Source organism: Oenanthe melanoleuca, chromosome 20 (genome assembly GCF_029582105.1).
Source record: "Oenanthe melanoleuca isolate GR-GAL-2019-014 chromosome 20, OMel1.0, whole genome shotgun sequence".
Classification (NCBI taxonomy): Eukaryota; Metazoa; Chordata; class Aves; order Passeriformes; family Muscicapidae; genus Oenanthe; species Oenanthe melanoleuca.
Genome location: NC_079353.1, coordinates 6,711,729 through 6,728,064, shown reverse-complemented (window position 1 = coordinate 6,728,064; position 16,336 = coordinate 6,711,729). Strand labels below are relative to the sequence as shown.

The 16,336-nt window shown below is 41.9% G+C and overlaps 1 protein-coding gene across 9 annotated transcripts in view; it reads right to left on the bottom strand.

Annotated features, from left to right (window-relative positions):
• Positions 1 to 16,336, bottom strand: part of ZBTB46 (zinc finger and BTB domain containing 46) — a 52,868-nt gene that overhangs the window by 6,513 nt on the left and 30,019 nt on the right. For 6 of the 9 annotated variants that reach the window (XM_056507257.1, XM_056507256.1, XM_056507255.1 and 3 more), the window contains 5 exons: positions 15,066 to 15,347; positions 9,014 to 9,186; positions 7,800 to 7,851; positions 7,457 to 7,708; positions 1,523 to 1,698 (listed from right to left, as the gene is read on the bottom strand). In XM_056507257.1, coding sequence (XP_056363232.1) covers positions 1,523 to 1,698; positions 7,457 to 7,708; positions 7,800 to 7,851; positions 9,014 to 9,186; positions 15,066 to 15,347 — 935 coding nt within the window. The remainder of the gene's footprint in view (positions 1 to 1,522; positions 1,699 to 7,456; positions 7,709 to 7,799; positions 7,852 to 9,013; positions 9,187 to 15,065; positions 15,348 to 16,336) is intronic. The other 3 variants (XM_056507262.1, XM_056507261.1, XM_056507260.1) reach the window with 2 other exon arrangements.

Here is a 16,336-nt window from a genome sequence, read left to right as displayed (position 1 = left end):
GCTAAATAGGAGAACAGAAGGTGGTCAGGGGTGCAGAGTAAGGGCTACAAGAGCCATATAAAAAAGAAATCATAGAACAGGTACTAAACCAATTTGTAATTATCACAGAATGGTTTGGGTTGGAAGGGGCCTTAAAGCTAATCTAGTTCTAACCCCCTGCCATGGGCAGGGACACCTTCCACTAGAGCAGGATGCATTTCTACTAAAAAACTGATCACCTCTCCCTCTTTTCCAATGCTGACAGTTCAGTCAGCAGGTTCAAAGTGAGCCATATTCCTGGATGCAATTGAACAAAAATTAATCTTATTCCCTTTACAGCCAAATTAGTATTAAACACAGAAACAGCATTTGGCCCTCAGTATTGGACAGTATGATGATAGTGTAACTGATTAAATGCCAGTATTTCAAGGAAGAGAAGGGGAAATATGCTGACAACATTCTAAACTTATGAAAAAAAAAATTTAAAAGGGAAAGTTCTCAGAAATAAAATGCTGGAGCAACCAGCTGGCACGACAAGTTGCTCCCTGCTGCAAAACCAGTAACAGATCTCAAAACCTGTGTGCTTGCAGCAGGACTGAGCTCACGCTGGGATCTGCCTCCCAAATTCCAAAACTCCAAGGAAAGAAGGAAAGGACATCTCTGGGAGCAGACAGTGCCCAAACAGATGGTTGGGCACTCATCCAAACAGATATGGGAGCAGCAGAGAAAGGGAAGGAGATGATGGGGATTTGGGCACTGTGGAAAACTGTCACACAGGGCTCCAGGATCCTGGTGCAGGACCTGGGGCATTGTCAGGGGGGAGCCAGCCTTGCTGCTGGAATTATTATAACTACCTGCTCTGCCACCATCCCACCTCTACACCAACCTCTTTAGGATGGCAAATAATTTCTACCCTGAAAAGAAAAATAATCAAAGTCTGGCTTAAAAGTCTGTTTCTGAAGAAGCTGTGAAGAGCCAGATCCAGCACCAGCCTCGCAGTCAGAGCTGAGGAGCCTCTTCAATAAGGTGTAACAGCATTTTTGATAACTAAGAGCGGCCAGACCAGAGTAGCTTTGCCTCAAGTTCTTGCTGAACAATGTGTTTTAAAGCTTTCTGCACCAAGTCATAGAATGACAGAATTGTTAAGATTGGGAAAGGCCTCTAGATCAAGTCCAATTGTTCCTCCATCACTGCCAAGCCCACCAGTAAATCATGTCCCTAAAAGCCACATTTAAACCTTTGTTAAACCCTTCCAGGGATGGTGACTCCACTATTGTCCTGGGCAGTCTGTGCCAGGGCTGAACAGCCCTTTCAGTGAAGAATTTTTTGCCAATATCCAACCAAAACCTTGGAAAGCCTCTAGCTGAGCTTGGAGAGCAGGAGGAGGATGAACAGGAAGTGAAGCTTTGGAAAAGCAGGGGAAAAAGATACAGGAGAAGCCATCAGATGAGCCCTGGGTGTCACACAACATCCAGAGTGCAATGAGGTGAAGCTCCTGTCTCTTTCCCTGAGGAAAGCCCGGGTGTCCCAGCTCTGCCCTTACCAGGGTGTGGCGCTTCATGTGCTCGCGGCGCGTGAACTTCTTGCCGCAGATCTCGCAGGGATAGGGCCTCTCCCCCGTGTGCGAGCGCATGTGTCTCTTCAGGATGCACTGGTGCATGGCTGAGAAGCTGCAGTACGGGCACTTGAACTTCTTCCTGATGACTGTGAACTCATTGACTGCAAGAGAGAAAGCAGAACACACAGATTAATCTCAGGATGTCTCAGAACACTTTTCTTGCTGACTATTTTACTATTAAATTAGTTCATTGTTAAATCACAGTCTTATCCCTCAACCATCTACATATTTTTAATCCTTAGACTATTGCCCATATCCTTATATTACTGCCCATATATTATTAAAGCTAAGGAATTGAGTACCTCCACCAGAGCAGCTTTTGAACAAGTTGACACACAAACATTTAGCAACAGCCTGTTACAGACATTGCTTGCTAAAGGGAAAATGAAGAGGGCTGTAAATCCCCATGAGTTCTGATTTATTATAAAGGATTATCCTAAATATCAAGATCTAAAATGCAAACAGTACTACTTGTGGAAGAAGCAGGGAGCCAGGAACAGAAGATGGCACCCAAGCAGTGCCAGTGTTATTTATGGGGTGATGCAAGAACACCATCACAGGCTCCAGGAGCATTTTGGTGAAGGAGCAGAAACTGAGGATGGCCCAGAAGAAACAGGACAGTTCCAACCACATTCTCTACATTACCCAGTGACACAGTGGCAGTGCCACACACAAAATACAGCAGGTGAAAACGGAGTACTTGCTGCTCCCTGAGGGCAACACCCATCCACTACAAGAAGTGACTGTCCTTGAGAAAATGATTTCAAGCCTCCTGTTTCTCCTTCATTCTATTGTTTCCTATCATTCATCCACTTTTCTCCTAATTATTGTTATTTCCCAAAGCAAAATATTTACATAACGAGGAGGGGGAAAAAAGAAAGCAAGTTCTGTTTAATCACTGTAACTTATGTGTGTGTAAATGGCTCCTGGTAAAGGAAACAGTCTATGGAGGAAAGCTGGGGGAATGCCAGACCTACACCCTGGCTCCTAACAGATCCAGTACTTGGCAATTTTTTAGATGCCTACTGAAATATTTATAATATAATATATAAAATAAATGCAATATATAATGGAAATACCCTACTAGGTGTGTGCACAGTCCATGCCCTGAGTATGTCACAGGTAATGCCCTGGTAATTCACTGTACACTGAAAAATGGCCTTTTAAAGAAAACTGGTAAGCCCACAGTGTCATTTCATGCTCAATTTTTGGATTGGTTTGTTGGGTTGTTTTTTTTTTTCCTGCTCTTAAAATGTACTTTGTTTTGTATATCAATACAGGTGAAATGACATGAAAAGTAACTACATTTGTCACTCATGTAGAAATGCAGGCCAGCTGGCACTACAAAGAGACACTTTTAAATAAGGTAACACCCTCCTGGGTAATCAGAACAAACATTTCAACACCAGCTCATCTTAGAGAAAGTATTTTAAGTGGTTTTCTATTGTGCTAATAAACACTAAAAGCATGATTCAAGATCTTAAAAGCTGCTGTGATATGAAGTTTATCTTACTACTCAGAATTAAAACACATAGAGATAACTTTGTGGAAGAAAGACTTCATTTGATTATTAGTTTGCCTTGAATTCTAACTCTGTTCTGTTCTTGGGCTCCAAACTCATTGCCTTGGGCTTCTCAGCACCTGTGGTGGTGCAGCCCACAGCTGCTTTTTTTGGGGGGTAGCTTGGTGTTTCTTCAGCACATTTGTAAAGCTGTCAAGAGAATTTTCACATCTACCCCCTTGGGCCAAGGCTGCAACATGGACACCAGGGAAAGCCAATGCTAAGGAATATTTTATTCAACTGTCAGCAAAGTTCTGCAATGCTTTGGGAAATAACTGCACTGCTTTAGGAACCTCCTGGAGGAGATCCCTGAGCACAGCCTGATGCCCAGAGCTTTGTGCAAGCTCTGCTTGGTGACCTGAACACCAGCCCTTCTCCTACTTCACCAATCTTCTGATTCACCAAGACCTTACTTTTTTTTTTTTTTTTTTTTTTTTTTTTTTTTTTTTTTAATCAACTAGAATATGAAAGTTCCTTGTCTTTTATTACAGGAAAGTATTTTTTTCTTTATTTTCTCCTAGGGTTTGATATTCCCTCATCTATACACTCAGAGGCAAGGAGCCCACGTTTTCCTACAACAGGTAGCATTTTATGATATATTTATAATAAACTCATTTCCACTCTGATTTTGGTGACAGGTCACACACACACTTCTAACAACCCCACCACTATGGAGTGTAGACAAGGTGAGCAAGCTGCAAGCTGAGCATGGGGAGTGGAGAAGGGACACAAACCCTCCTTCCTGGAGTCCTGCTCCACACCACTCACACTGCAGAGCAACTGGGAAACACTGACTGGAGAGGCTGACAGCAACCAGATCCTGGCACCATGAAGAAAAAGTGCTTTAAGGAGAAAAACCCACAAAATCCCTTATTCCTGCAACACCAGGTTGCAGCTGATCCTGCTGTTCCCTCTGTGACCTGGTGCCTGCTCCCTTTCCTGCCCACATTTCTCCCTTCCCTTAGGGCTGAGCTGCTGCAAAGCTGAAAAGGCAACACCCAACACTGGGAGCATCACCTGCATCCCAGCACACTCCTCCCCATCCACCTGCCTCCAACAATCCATGAATTCCCAACAGTTTATTCCTGACTGTCCAATTCCAAAATCCCTCATGTCTGCATCCACCTTAAATCACTCAAAACCATTATTTTCAGCTTCTGTATTTAAGAATACTCACAGAATACTGTTTGCAGCTATAGTTTTATTGAAAACTATTTTTGCATCAAAAGTATTATATTTATATAATATTTAGTTAGTTTATAGTTTAGCCACATATTTAGTTCTGATATCTACAAAAGGTAACACCTCAAAAACAGCAGCATGATCAGAGAAATAAGTGTATTGCAGCATTAACATTTTCACAGTCCTGCAAAATATGTGCACCCACAGTACATCTATTTAATGCACAAATACCAGCTTTGGTATGAGCATCATCCTTTGTCTAAATGACAATATTTTATAGAGCAACATTAAGTGTAGCAGCATTAAGGTCCTAAGAAATCACCTTTAACATGATCATCAAGGTGATAAACAGCAGCACCATGGGTAAAGAGCTACTGGACACAGCACCAAGAAATGGAGAAGGAAATAAAAACAGTGACACAGTAAAAATCTGTGTACTTAATGCCACTAAAATATTTATGGAAATGTGTGTTTTTAAAACCAACACAATAATGCTTTGGAAAAAAAAAATCTTTGGTATTGTCATCTCAAGTAACTTATTTCACTGAGGCTGTTTAAGGAAACAGGTTCCTACATCCCTGAGAGTGAAGGAAAAGCACCAGTGATGCCTGATGGAGCTGCTATGGATTAACTCTGTAAACTGTCATATAGTTAATAATCACTGAAATACTACATTCTTTAGGTTATTAGAAAGAATTCACAAATTTCAGGAGAATTCTTGTCTGCTAAATCCTCTTTATATTTAAGGCTATAAATAGCAAAATGCAATTTAACTGTCAGACTCACACCTCCCATCAGCTTCCCATGCCATTTCCTAAGAGTAAAATCCTGCTCCTAACACCTGTTCTACACAAACCCAATAAAGCTCTGCCCTGTTATACCCTTCAGGTCTAACAATTTAAAAACCTAGTCCTGATCCTGAAGGGAAGCACCAGAAATTCCCAGTGCTGAAGTCAGGAACCACTCTGATGCACACGCCAAGGAAAATGCTACTAAAACCTCTATTAGAAGCAGTGGTGACCTGACTACAGAAGAAGAATTCCATGTTGAATTAAATTCTAAAATACAAGAAAAATGAGCAAACATGAAACCTCATTAATTATTATCATGTAATGAAACCTTTTAAAGTTTGCTGAAATTGCTTTTGCTGGCATCTTACTTTCCTAAGTCAGAGAAATCCTTCCCTGCTGCTTCCAAATTTCCTGCTAAGATTCACTGGGTTACAACTTTGTTTTCTGGCTCGGCTTTCTCCTTTCTCACTTGCTGATTATTTAAGAGCAAAATAAATGACGAGGCAATTACTGTGACATCTGTCACAAGGGAAGGTGACACTCAGGGCTGAGCACACTCACAGACAGCCAAGATCTCTAATGCCACAGTCAGTGGGAACAAGAGCAGAAAAAATGAACCTCACTTTGCAAAACCCATAACATTTAAACCCAAATGATTAAAGAGTACTACAGTGATTACATAGGAACTTATCCTCAATTCTGAATGCAGCCTGCTCGAATGATGAGTAAGAACTAAGCCAAGCAGGGAAACTCCAGCTTCCCACTCCTGGCATGGCATGGAGCTGTCTCCCTGAACTCCCAGCAGGAAGAGGTGGAGCAGAGCTGCCCCAGAATATCCCAGTTCCTTCTCCACAAGCCCAAGGGCAGCAGGACCTATGGGCTCTCTCATTCACCTTCCCACAGGAAAGGGCTGGGGGAAAAGCTCCTCACTAAACCTACATTGTGCACGACTAAGTATTTCTCATTTTTTGTCTCCCTGAGATGCAACAGTATCATGAGAAAGAACTTCCCTGAAGAACTCTAGAGAACATTTGTAGAAGTTGGTTTTTTCCTCCTCAGCTGTCTCACACTGAGGAAAGAAACCCCACATGCTGACAAGCTGTGCTGCACACAGAGCAGCTGGGAAGCACTGCTCTTAATTATGCTACTTTCATTTCACAGTTACCATAATCTGGTTTTATATGTAAATATATAGCAAGATGCACAGAAATATTGAATCCTTTTAAAAAATAAGTTAATTTCATAGAACAAAACAGGAATTACAGATTTCTACCCACCAGGAGCAGCCATTATTGATTCTGTATGCACACCCCAAGTTACAATTAAAGCCTCCTTCCTCTGCTTCAACACCACCACACTCAGCCTGGCTAACTTAATTACAGTATATAAACCAAATGAGTAACAAAAATGCACAGAATCCCTGAAAACCACAGCCATACTCCAGAATGTTTTTTTTGTTTTTTTTTTTAAAGCCCTGAGAATACTGAAATACAGTATCAGTAAAAGGTGCAAGCCTTGCAACAACTTTCAAACCCAAATAACATACCCTACTGGACATATGAGCAAGTAATATGATTTTCTCTTTTGAAAGACATAGAAAACCACTTCACAAACAGCAACCCAGTGCTTCCAAGCTCCTAAGTTCACAGTGAAAACCCGTGAAATGCCCAAATGGTCTAATGGACAGAGCACTAGAGCAGAACTCAGAATTGAATTCTACTATTAATTCTATTGCTAGCACTTTCAACAACCTGAGGGATGTTATTTTCCTGAGGAATTGGAGGAAAACATCACAATTTCTTTTATAAAGCACTTTGAGATCTACTGATAAAGCAATTGAAGGTAGTGTCAGAACACAGAATGAGCACTCCAATAAAACAGCCAAAGTGCCTGTTTTATGGACCTAAAAAAGTTATCTTTGCACAAAAACTGCCCCAAGGCTGCAGTGACACAGCATCTGGAACCAGTCCAGCATCGACTGATCAGCTTTGGGGAGTTACTCTAGGAAACTGCACCTGTGGAACATTTATTTGCAGCACGAGAACCACGGCACAATTTGCTTTTCCTGATTCAAGGAAGCATCTGATATACAACAGCAGCTACACATCCTCAGCATCCTTGCTGGGTCCTACACTGTCCAAAAGCTGCAGCCCAGGCAGGTGGGCAGAGCCCAGGTAACACATTTTCAGGTGGCTACTGAGGTTCTTCTGGGTGCCGAAGCCCTTCCCGCAGCAGAGACAGACACGTGCACGGCCAGGAGGTGCCGGTGTAAGTCTGTCTTGTCTCGGAACAGCTTGGCACAGGCAGGACACTGCATCTTCTTACAGTGCAAGTGGACGGTCTTCTCGTGGCGCTCCATGTTGGATTTCAGAGTGAAGCTGGCGGGGCACTTGGAGCACTGGAAGCGGCCGGGTGGGAGCAGCGTGGAGGAGCTGTGCTCGTGGATGTGCTCCTTCAGCTCCTCTGCACACTGGAACACCCTCCTGCAGAAGCCACAGGGCAGCCTCTTGGCCAGGGCTGAATCCAGGAAGGTGCCATCGGTGATGTCCATGTCTTCAGACCTTGGGAAACTCGAATCTGAAACAGAACCGTGGGTGCACGCACACGGATCAGCCTCTTCTGGTACAAAATAACAACAGTTCAAAGGTGTCTTTTTCTCTCTGCTTACCTGAGTCAGAGTTATCAAACTGCCAAAGTGCCAGCAATCTGTCATAGGCGGCCTGCAAAGGAAAAGCACAGGGAAGTTAAGGCAGGCATTTACAAGAACCTGTCCTGTAGGCAGAGCTCTGACTCCTGTCGCTGTCATTGCCTCCATCCCTTCTCTAAGGGAGGCTCAGTCCTTTGACCTGGCTACTCATAGTGCCTTTACAAAGCTTTCACTGCCAGAGCAGTGAACTGGGTCTTCATCTTGCTTCAAAACACCTTATCATTTGGTATTTCAAAGACTGTAATCAACACCCCTGTTTAAGTCTTGGGTAACTACTCAGTTTTCAAGCCACTAAGCATCTACAGCTCCTGCGCAGGCCAGTAGGAAATCCTGGACAGAATATTTTTAGTTGATACAACAGAACTGGAAAATTCTCCCTTAGACCTCCACAGGTACTTTTCCTTTCCACGTAGGAGAGCCTGTAGAACACAAACACCTTCTGCATAACTCCCTTTCTGTAAATGCCCTCTGACACTGCTGATCCAAATTCTAAATAAAAGCTGATTTTATCTTTTTTTTTTTTTTTTTCTATAAATCCTTTGCAATATGCCAGCATGTGGCAGATGGCAGCCCTGTATGAGGCAGAGGCGTGCTGCAGCCTCGGCAGGTCTGTGCAGACCAGCTCACTTTGCTCTACAGGGACTGCAAAACAAAATGTGTGTTTTACACCCATTTGTTTAATAGAGCATCATTCAAAAACATTAAGAATAAGAAATGCTGCAGAAAGCTATGGATTTTAGGTCAAACTTCTGACTTCTGTAATAGAGAGCCAGCCCACTTCTGTCTGAATTTAGACAGTTACAAGAAACCCAAATGCCCAACACCAGAAGTGAGCAATGAGTAACTGAGGTCTCATGCCATTATTAAATGCTAGTGTGCAATGTTGTGTAAATGAAGAGATTTACAATAAAAAGGGAATTTATATTTTAAAAACCCCAAAGGTTTTTGGACAGAAGTTTTATTGAGGTAAGGCAGAAAGATTAAAATTGTGACAGCACCCGTCCTGACCCTCAACAGACTTCTAGTTTTAAAATAACCTGTATTTTTTTTTAAAGCTCACAGATTAAAGTATAAGGTATCAGATCTTTCAAAATACTCCTAACTGGAGAGGATTTGATCAAACAGACACCTTTGCATTTCAAATTCTTTGTATTTCCCCCTCCCCCTGATCTTACCTGGGTTGAGGAAGGCACCTCTCCTTTTATCGCAGATTCTGGTGACATGTGACCAGAAGAGCAGATCCCAGGGGGGCTCTGAGTGGCAAGGTGTGCTGAAGGCAGCGGGGGAGATGGTGCTTCCACTTTGCCATCACTTTCACCCCTTGAAGGATTCGAGTTGGTGCCAGGCCCTGGGGAACACAGGAAACGAATCTCACCCACGTGAATGAGCACCAGCTGGTGGCTTTAAAAACGGCCTCGCAAAGGCAGCGCCCCAGCACTCGCAGCTCATCTTCTGTCAGTGGGAGGGGGTGCAGCAGGACAGGGATGCCAGGCTTTTGTCTTTCTGGTTGATGGGTTGTTTGTTTGTTTTTTTTTTTTTTTTTTTGTTAAAAACCAGTCTCCCCACCCAAATGTCTGTATGTGCTGGAGTGACATTGCAGGGCTCGGTCACTACAGGTCCGTCGGGAGAAAGAAGCACAGTGCAGCACAGAGATCCACATTTCTCTTGGAGAGGCACCATTCTGAACACATACCCTTCCACCTTTAAGGAATGTACACACAAACTTCATTCCACTAACTTTCTTGAAAAGTTTATGTCACAGGTTCAGATCTCGAGATCTGTCCGTGGTGGTTTATTTAATATCAGACTGTCAGTACTTGATCTCAAAGTGCTTTACAAAAGATGGAAAAAAGGATTTCTGTCACTTTATATTTAGCAAGGATGGAGGTTCAAATATTTGTACAAAATGGTTCAATTATGCCTGACAGTCATTACAGTCTAAAAATCTCCCATAATTCAAAAGGAAAACATGCTGTGTCCGGCCCTCGCCTACACTGTAGCAACAGCCAAATGGAAAACAGTATTCCAGAAACTGCCTGAGGATCAATGAAAAAGCTAAATACAAATAAAGACTGTGTCATCAATATCACTGTACATTATATATTATTATATAAACTTTAGCACATGTCTTGACTGAATATTGGAATGACATACTGAGCAAGTTGTCCTTTTTGAGACACAAGGCAGCAAAACCAGAAGCAAATATGGCATAAAATAAACAAATTCATATTTGAGGCACTCCATGCCCTAAAGGCTTTTTCATTTCCAGCAAAAAAGAATCTGATGGAAACCTTCAGAGATACAAAAAACCACTCTTTAATGCAGCTACAAATAACAAGTCACAGTTTACTCTGTGTCCGAATACAATGCACTGTGATCTGGTGACAACAAAGCAGTCGAGTGAAACCACACCAAGGTTTCGAAATGTGAACAATCCCAAATCTTACTTTTTTATCAGCTATCAAAGGAAATTCTGCTCTTGTGCCACAAACTGGATGTTTGATTTACTTTCCTCTGCTTTGATCACAGATTGGTATCTTTCCCAACTTAGTGCTGTTCAGATGGGATAACAATGCCCCAAGGTTTCCTTCAAGTGCTGCTCATCTGTTGCTGTTGTCATTTTAAAGTAGGACAAAAAAATGCCAGAAATTCAAGATAGGAAAAGTTCAGGGGAAAGAAGGAATTTATCAGTATTTCCTGTTAGAAACTGGAATCCAGCTCTACAGGTCCATAGCAGAACTCCTGCCTAGACAGACACATGTTCCTTTTTTTTCACCCCTGAACACCCCAAACTGATTCAAACTGCCCCAAAGGCAACTCAGGGTTACACTTGATTGAGCTAATTGTATTTTAGCACACAGTAAAGATAAACCAGTGGGGCCTGACTTGATGAATTCTTTTATTAGCACCTTCCCAGAGCTTCACAGGTTCCAAAAAAGATCTCTGTACTTCTTAAAGCAAAAATTAAGGCTAACAAACAAGCAATGAAATTAAGCCCAGAGAACCAATAAACTATCACCCAAGGTGTACAAACACACAGAGATGTACAACACAACAAAGATGAGTTTTCAAACAATCAGTATTTATTTGGTTTCAACAACTGCAAGTAACACAAGAGAGAAACCCACATCAATGACCCACACTTTGTATACAAGAACACAGATTTATGTCCATTCTGACTTGGACTGTAAGAAATCGTTTTTCCTCCTAAACTTGTACTAAAATGAATTTTAACCAAACATACTTTAACTTCTAAATCAGAAATCAAAAACTCTTTCCTTCAGTCAGCTCTGCACACAGAAAATGAAGCAGGGGTTTAGCAATACATGTGTGAATACAGAATTCTTGTGACAGCTAGACAGTAAACTATTGTGGAAAACAGAAAGGCAAAGTTATTATATCTCATTTAAAACTGCATCCATTCTCCCCTAAATCTTCTTTTACCATGTACAAAAATTCCAGACCAAACTGAATACCTTTAACTTCTTCCTGGGAAAGCTGACCATTGAGTAAAATATATTTCTTAATGTGCACTGCAAGGATAAATTATTGGCTCCAATGAACCACTAACTAAAAATAACCTATTAGCTGGTTTGCCCAAAAGAAAAGGGCTCTGTGTACCATGTAATCACTTGGACTGGAAGCTTCATAGGAATTGCTTCTATAAACAGTTTCAGATGCAACAGGGTAAACAGGAAAAGCCAAACTTAGACATATAAAAAAGCCTTCAAATGTGCTATTCTGAAACATGGAAGTCGCCCTTTAAGGGAGTCGTGTGTCCCCCTCCCCCCTATGATCTGAATTTTTTTTTTTTTTTTTAAATGAGAAAACAAGGATGTAAACTAAATACCTCACTTTCTGATGAACATTAAAATCCTCATTCTCTTGATTATACTTGGCAAAACCATCTCAAAACATTCTACTGAAGCCTTTGAGAGTTCTGGCCGTGTGATGTAACCGTGCGGAACAATGCTACCAAAGTTCAGGCTCATAAATGAAATAAGACACGTTATTAAACCAAGGAGCTCTGCAGAGCAGCTCTGCTCGAGTGGAAATCACACAACAACCACCTGCTTTTAGAGGCAAACCAGGAAAACATGGCAAGACCAGAAAAACTCTCATGGTGCCTTCTCTGAAAGGCGCCCCCAGCAATAACCGAGGTTCAGTAACCAGCAGCTCCCCAGACAGCCCCAGTGTAACCCATGAGTAACTCACTTTTTTTTTTCTGCAAAGCCTGAGTGTTCCAGGTTTCTGACAAGCATATGAACAACGTCAATCTTGATCACACATCATGAACATCAAACTCTCAGAGCCCTTCAGCTGCAGGTTATCTGGCAACTGTGCTAACCAAATGGCAAGATATTAAAGTTTTCCATTCTGATTTTAAATGAGTTTGAACTGGTTAACTTCAGAAATTCACCATAGTGATACAACACCCACACACACACACATTCTGGGCTTCATTTTCCACCAGCAGAATGTCAAGTTCATACCTCATATGATCATATAATGAATCAGTTAAAAAGAACACAGGGTAAAATGAAAACCATGGGATACCCTCTAACTTCTAAACCAGGAAGAATTACGTGGAAGAGCAAGTGAAAACTTTTAATGTGTGCAGTAACTTAAGAGAGAAATATTCCCTTTAGAAATGGCTCATCCAAATTTTAAACATGTTCAACACCCTCTTTGCATCTGTCCACCTCCATTAATTTTTTTTTTCTCCAGAAAAAACACAACAAAACAAAACCTGAGTACTGCTCCTTGAGGCAGTTATATACTGCAGTGCTTTGTAAGAGAAGACAATCCAGTGATAGCAGCCAAGATTAAAAAACACTTCTTTAAAGTCAAGACAGACTGGTCACTTATAATCCCTGAAATTAGTGCATTTCTTCTTAAATCAAAACAGATGAAAACTACTGGGTTTGGTTGTCTTGTTAAATTTAATCTTTTTCACTGTGCTCCTATCTACTCCCTCCTCCTTTTTATTTTTTTTTACTATAACCCAGGACTTAAAATGACTCAACATCCTCAAATTGTTTTTGAAGAAAAATGTCAAAAACACCTACAAAGCCAGGACCAACCTCGACTGTGCTTTTACATCTCCACAATCTTCTTACCACTTGCTTCACTGTCATTTTATACACTGAAAATTCTCATCAAACTTGATGTCCTGTTCATTCAGTAATGACCACTTAAAAGGGAATCGTATATCACAAGATCTTTTTCAAGTGATTAAAATAAATTGATACCTGTGAATCTGAATAAAATGAAAGAAAAATATGTCTCTTAACTCCTGGCTTCTATAAAAATCCTCTTACCAGGCCACAGCCACATTGCTGACTGCTGTGAGAGCCACAGACCAAGCAGGAAGTCTTCCTTTTTGACTTGGGCATTTCACTTTGCTTCCATAAAGATGAGATAATTGAAACTCAGCTGAATGAAATCCAAGTAATAGAGAGAAGACTGGAAAATAAGGACCTCAAATACATGTGGGGCAGGACCTCCTGGGCCACCCCTCAATGAGCTATCAACTACTCCCTTTTCTAAATGTATCAAGGTTTATTTTAAAACCAGCTGGTCTCCTGCCTTCACCATGCTCAGCCCCAAACTCTGCTTCTCAGGTGGTTGGGCAATCTCTAATTTTTAACCCAGATTTATGACTGCTTCATGCACATTTATCTTTATGTCAAGTGCTGCTTCAGTTTTTAAGTAAAACCTACAATCCTCCAACAAGGAGAAGGATGATGGATAGAGAGCAGCCCTGTCATTATTCCAATTTATCAAGACACGATATGGAACTGCTGCCTTCACCTGTCTGGAGCCCCAGTCTGAACTCGGGGTGTATCCATCACCTGCGGTCTTGCACAGGGATGGGTGGGAGCCTGGATCAATGCCAGCTCAGGACACTCTGCTCCCTGCACCCAAACCCTGCCACTGAACTGAGCCAAATCTGTGCTATTACACTGCAACTGAGGGATTTTCAACCCTGCAGCCCAATCTGAGCCATCTAAATCAGATTTAACTGGAGATCCTTTGGGAAATGAGTTACTGCGAAAGAAACCACAACACTGCACCAGCAATTCCCCACAAATATTTAAGCTACAGGATAAGGTACAGAAACGTGAAGGTTTTTAGATTTTTTTTAAAAAACCAATCCCATTTTTCAGACATGAGAAGTGAAAAGAGACGCTAAGTCTGACACTCACGGTGCAATAATTTCCCTTTGTCACACAACTCTAGGGACCAGCTGGCCACTTGGATGGGGCATGGAGCACCCTGGTCTAGTGGAAAGTGTCCCTGCCCATGGCAAGGGGTTGGAAAAAGATGATCTTCTAAATCCCTTCCAACCCAAAGAATTCTGGGATTCTGTGACTCATTCTCTAATTCTATGACCATTAAAGTTATCTATCTTTTCTTATCAAGGAAACTAAAAGAAAACAGAATAATAGATACCTTAAGTGAACTTTTCATTCTATTTACTTGGTCAGTATTCTCAGCATAGATAAAGATAAACCTTTTCCTCTGGAAATTAACATGTATTACTCAGAAAACTGTTGCTTGCTCTATTCTGTTTCACAAATGATGTATCTTCCCAGAGTATTATTAAAATTTTGCATTAATAATTTCTTTATGCACTAGAGAATCAGGCTGCAATGAAGAAAACACAGAAATATGCTGAAAAATCAGCTGTCCACACCTAATGGCTCACATCAGCTGTCTCCAACAGATCACCAGTTGAAAAACATTCATTTCCAGGTACAAGTATAACAAAATCAATAGCTGCTCACCACTTACAGGTCTAAAATTAAACTGCAAGAAGTAAAGATCGTGCAATCTACAACAGCCCAATTGTTTCCACAGACACAGGAGCAACAGTCAAGCTGCTCAACATCAATCAAGTTTGGATTCAAAACCTTTTCCATAATGACTCAAATACTTTGTATTTTGCTTGCATATACCATTGTGCAAATGAGCGAAACAGAAATCTGAGGGCAAGCGCTACAGGATTAATATTTTCTTCTATTACTTCAGCACTTAACATTAAAGTTGGATCAATTCAGGCAAAAGTTTCCAAATTTTATGGAAAGTGGGATTAAACCAAGACTTAAACCTGGATATGAACACACCAGCAGCAACAAACGAGGTGACCTGTATTTTCTTCTCACTAAATATTTCCCCTAAAGCATCGCTAAAAGAAGAACAAATAGAAGAAGTCCAACTTACGGGAGAGCGAGTGCGTGCCTTTGGGGAGGTACTCGAAGAGCAGCGAGCTGTCCTCGCCCAGCATGTCGGCTTTCAGCGACAGCAAGCTGTTCTTGCTCATCAGAGCCGCGCGCAGGTTGGCCACGGTGGCGGCCTGCAGCGCATCCTCCTTGTCGGGGGTCAGGGGCTGCGGGATGTAGCTGGGCTCCCCGGCCAGCAGCGCCTCCTCCACGCTGCCGAAGGGCTCCGGCCGCTCCGCCCTGCTGTCCGAGCTGCTGGGCTCCGTCCCGGCCGCCTCCGCGCCTGCGGGAGGGAAGATGCGGTCAGACAACTCCAGTGCTTCGCTGTGGATCCGGGACACGGGACCCGGACTGCAGCAGCACTTGTTTTGGCTTTGCTTTTCACGTGCCAGTGCTGCTCTCGCTCCTCTTTTCCTGCCTCACACTGGGGGTTCTGTTTTTCCGGCCCGTTCCCTCCTGCCCCACCAGCCGGGCTTGGGTTCAGTGCCACACTGTGCTGTGAAGGCAGGGCACCAGGAGAGGATATCGATTTTACCCACAACCTGGATAAAACTATTTATTTATCTTAAACTAAGATTTCAGGACAATTTGCTAGCACTGAAATGACATTCAAAGGTTTAAGTTTTGTTTTTTCCCTAATTTTACACTCCAGTAGCCCAAATTTTCACTCTATTGTTTCTCCCCCATGACGAAGGTTTTGAGAAATCCAGCCTCTAAAAATGGGGTGCTGAGTATAAATCCCTTGGGGTCACTTCCCTAAAAAATAACACAGTAACCAGTGGTTCCCAGCATATATCACAGGGTGGGTTTTTATACAGAAGCGTTACAGTTAAAAAAAAAAAGATATGAAACAGCCACTTTACACCATGTAACTACAAAGAAACTGTATAAAAATGTAACATAGTAGTAACAAACACATCAATTACTGAACTCAAACAAAACCAAAAAAGCTATGATAAGGCAAACTCCTACCTGCAAAAACAGTTTATTGTTGTATTTTCGGGAAGGTCTAATTGAAGAGCCTCCTTTGTTTGAACTTTGACTCTCTTATCAGCTTAAATAATTCATGTAATTTTATGTAAAGGAAAATGACTCTCAGACTCCTCTCTATTCTTTACATGAAACAACAAATAATTACACACAAGAAGGGCTGTTAGCCCATTTTAAAAGTGCATGAAACAAATTGCAATTACCTACTCCAAAATCTGCAGCAGCAAACACAGCTGACACACTCAAAACCCAGCTGAGCACCTGGCAAACGGAGCTGAAGCT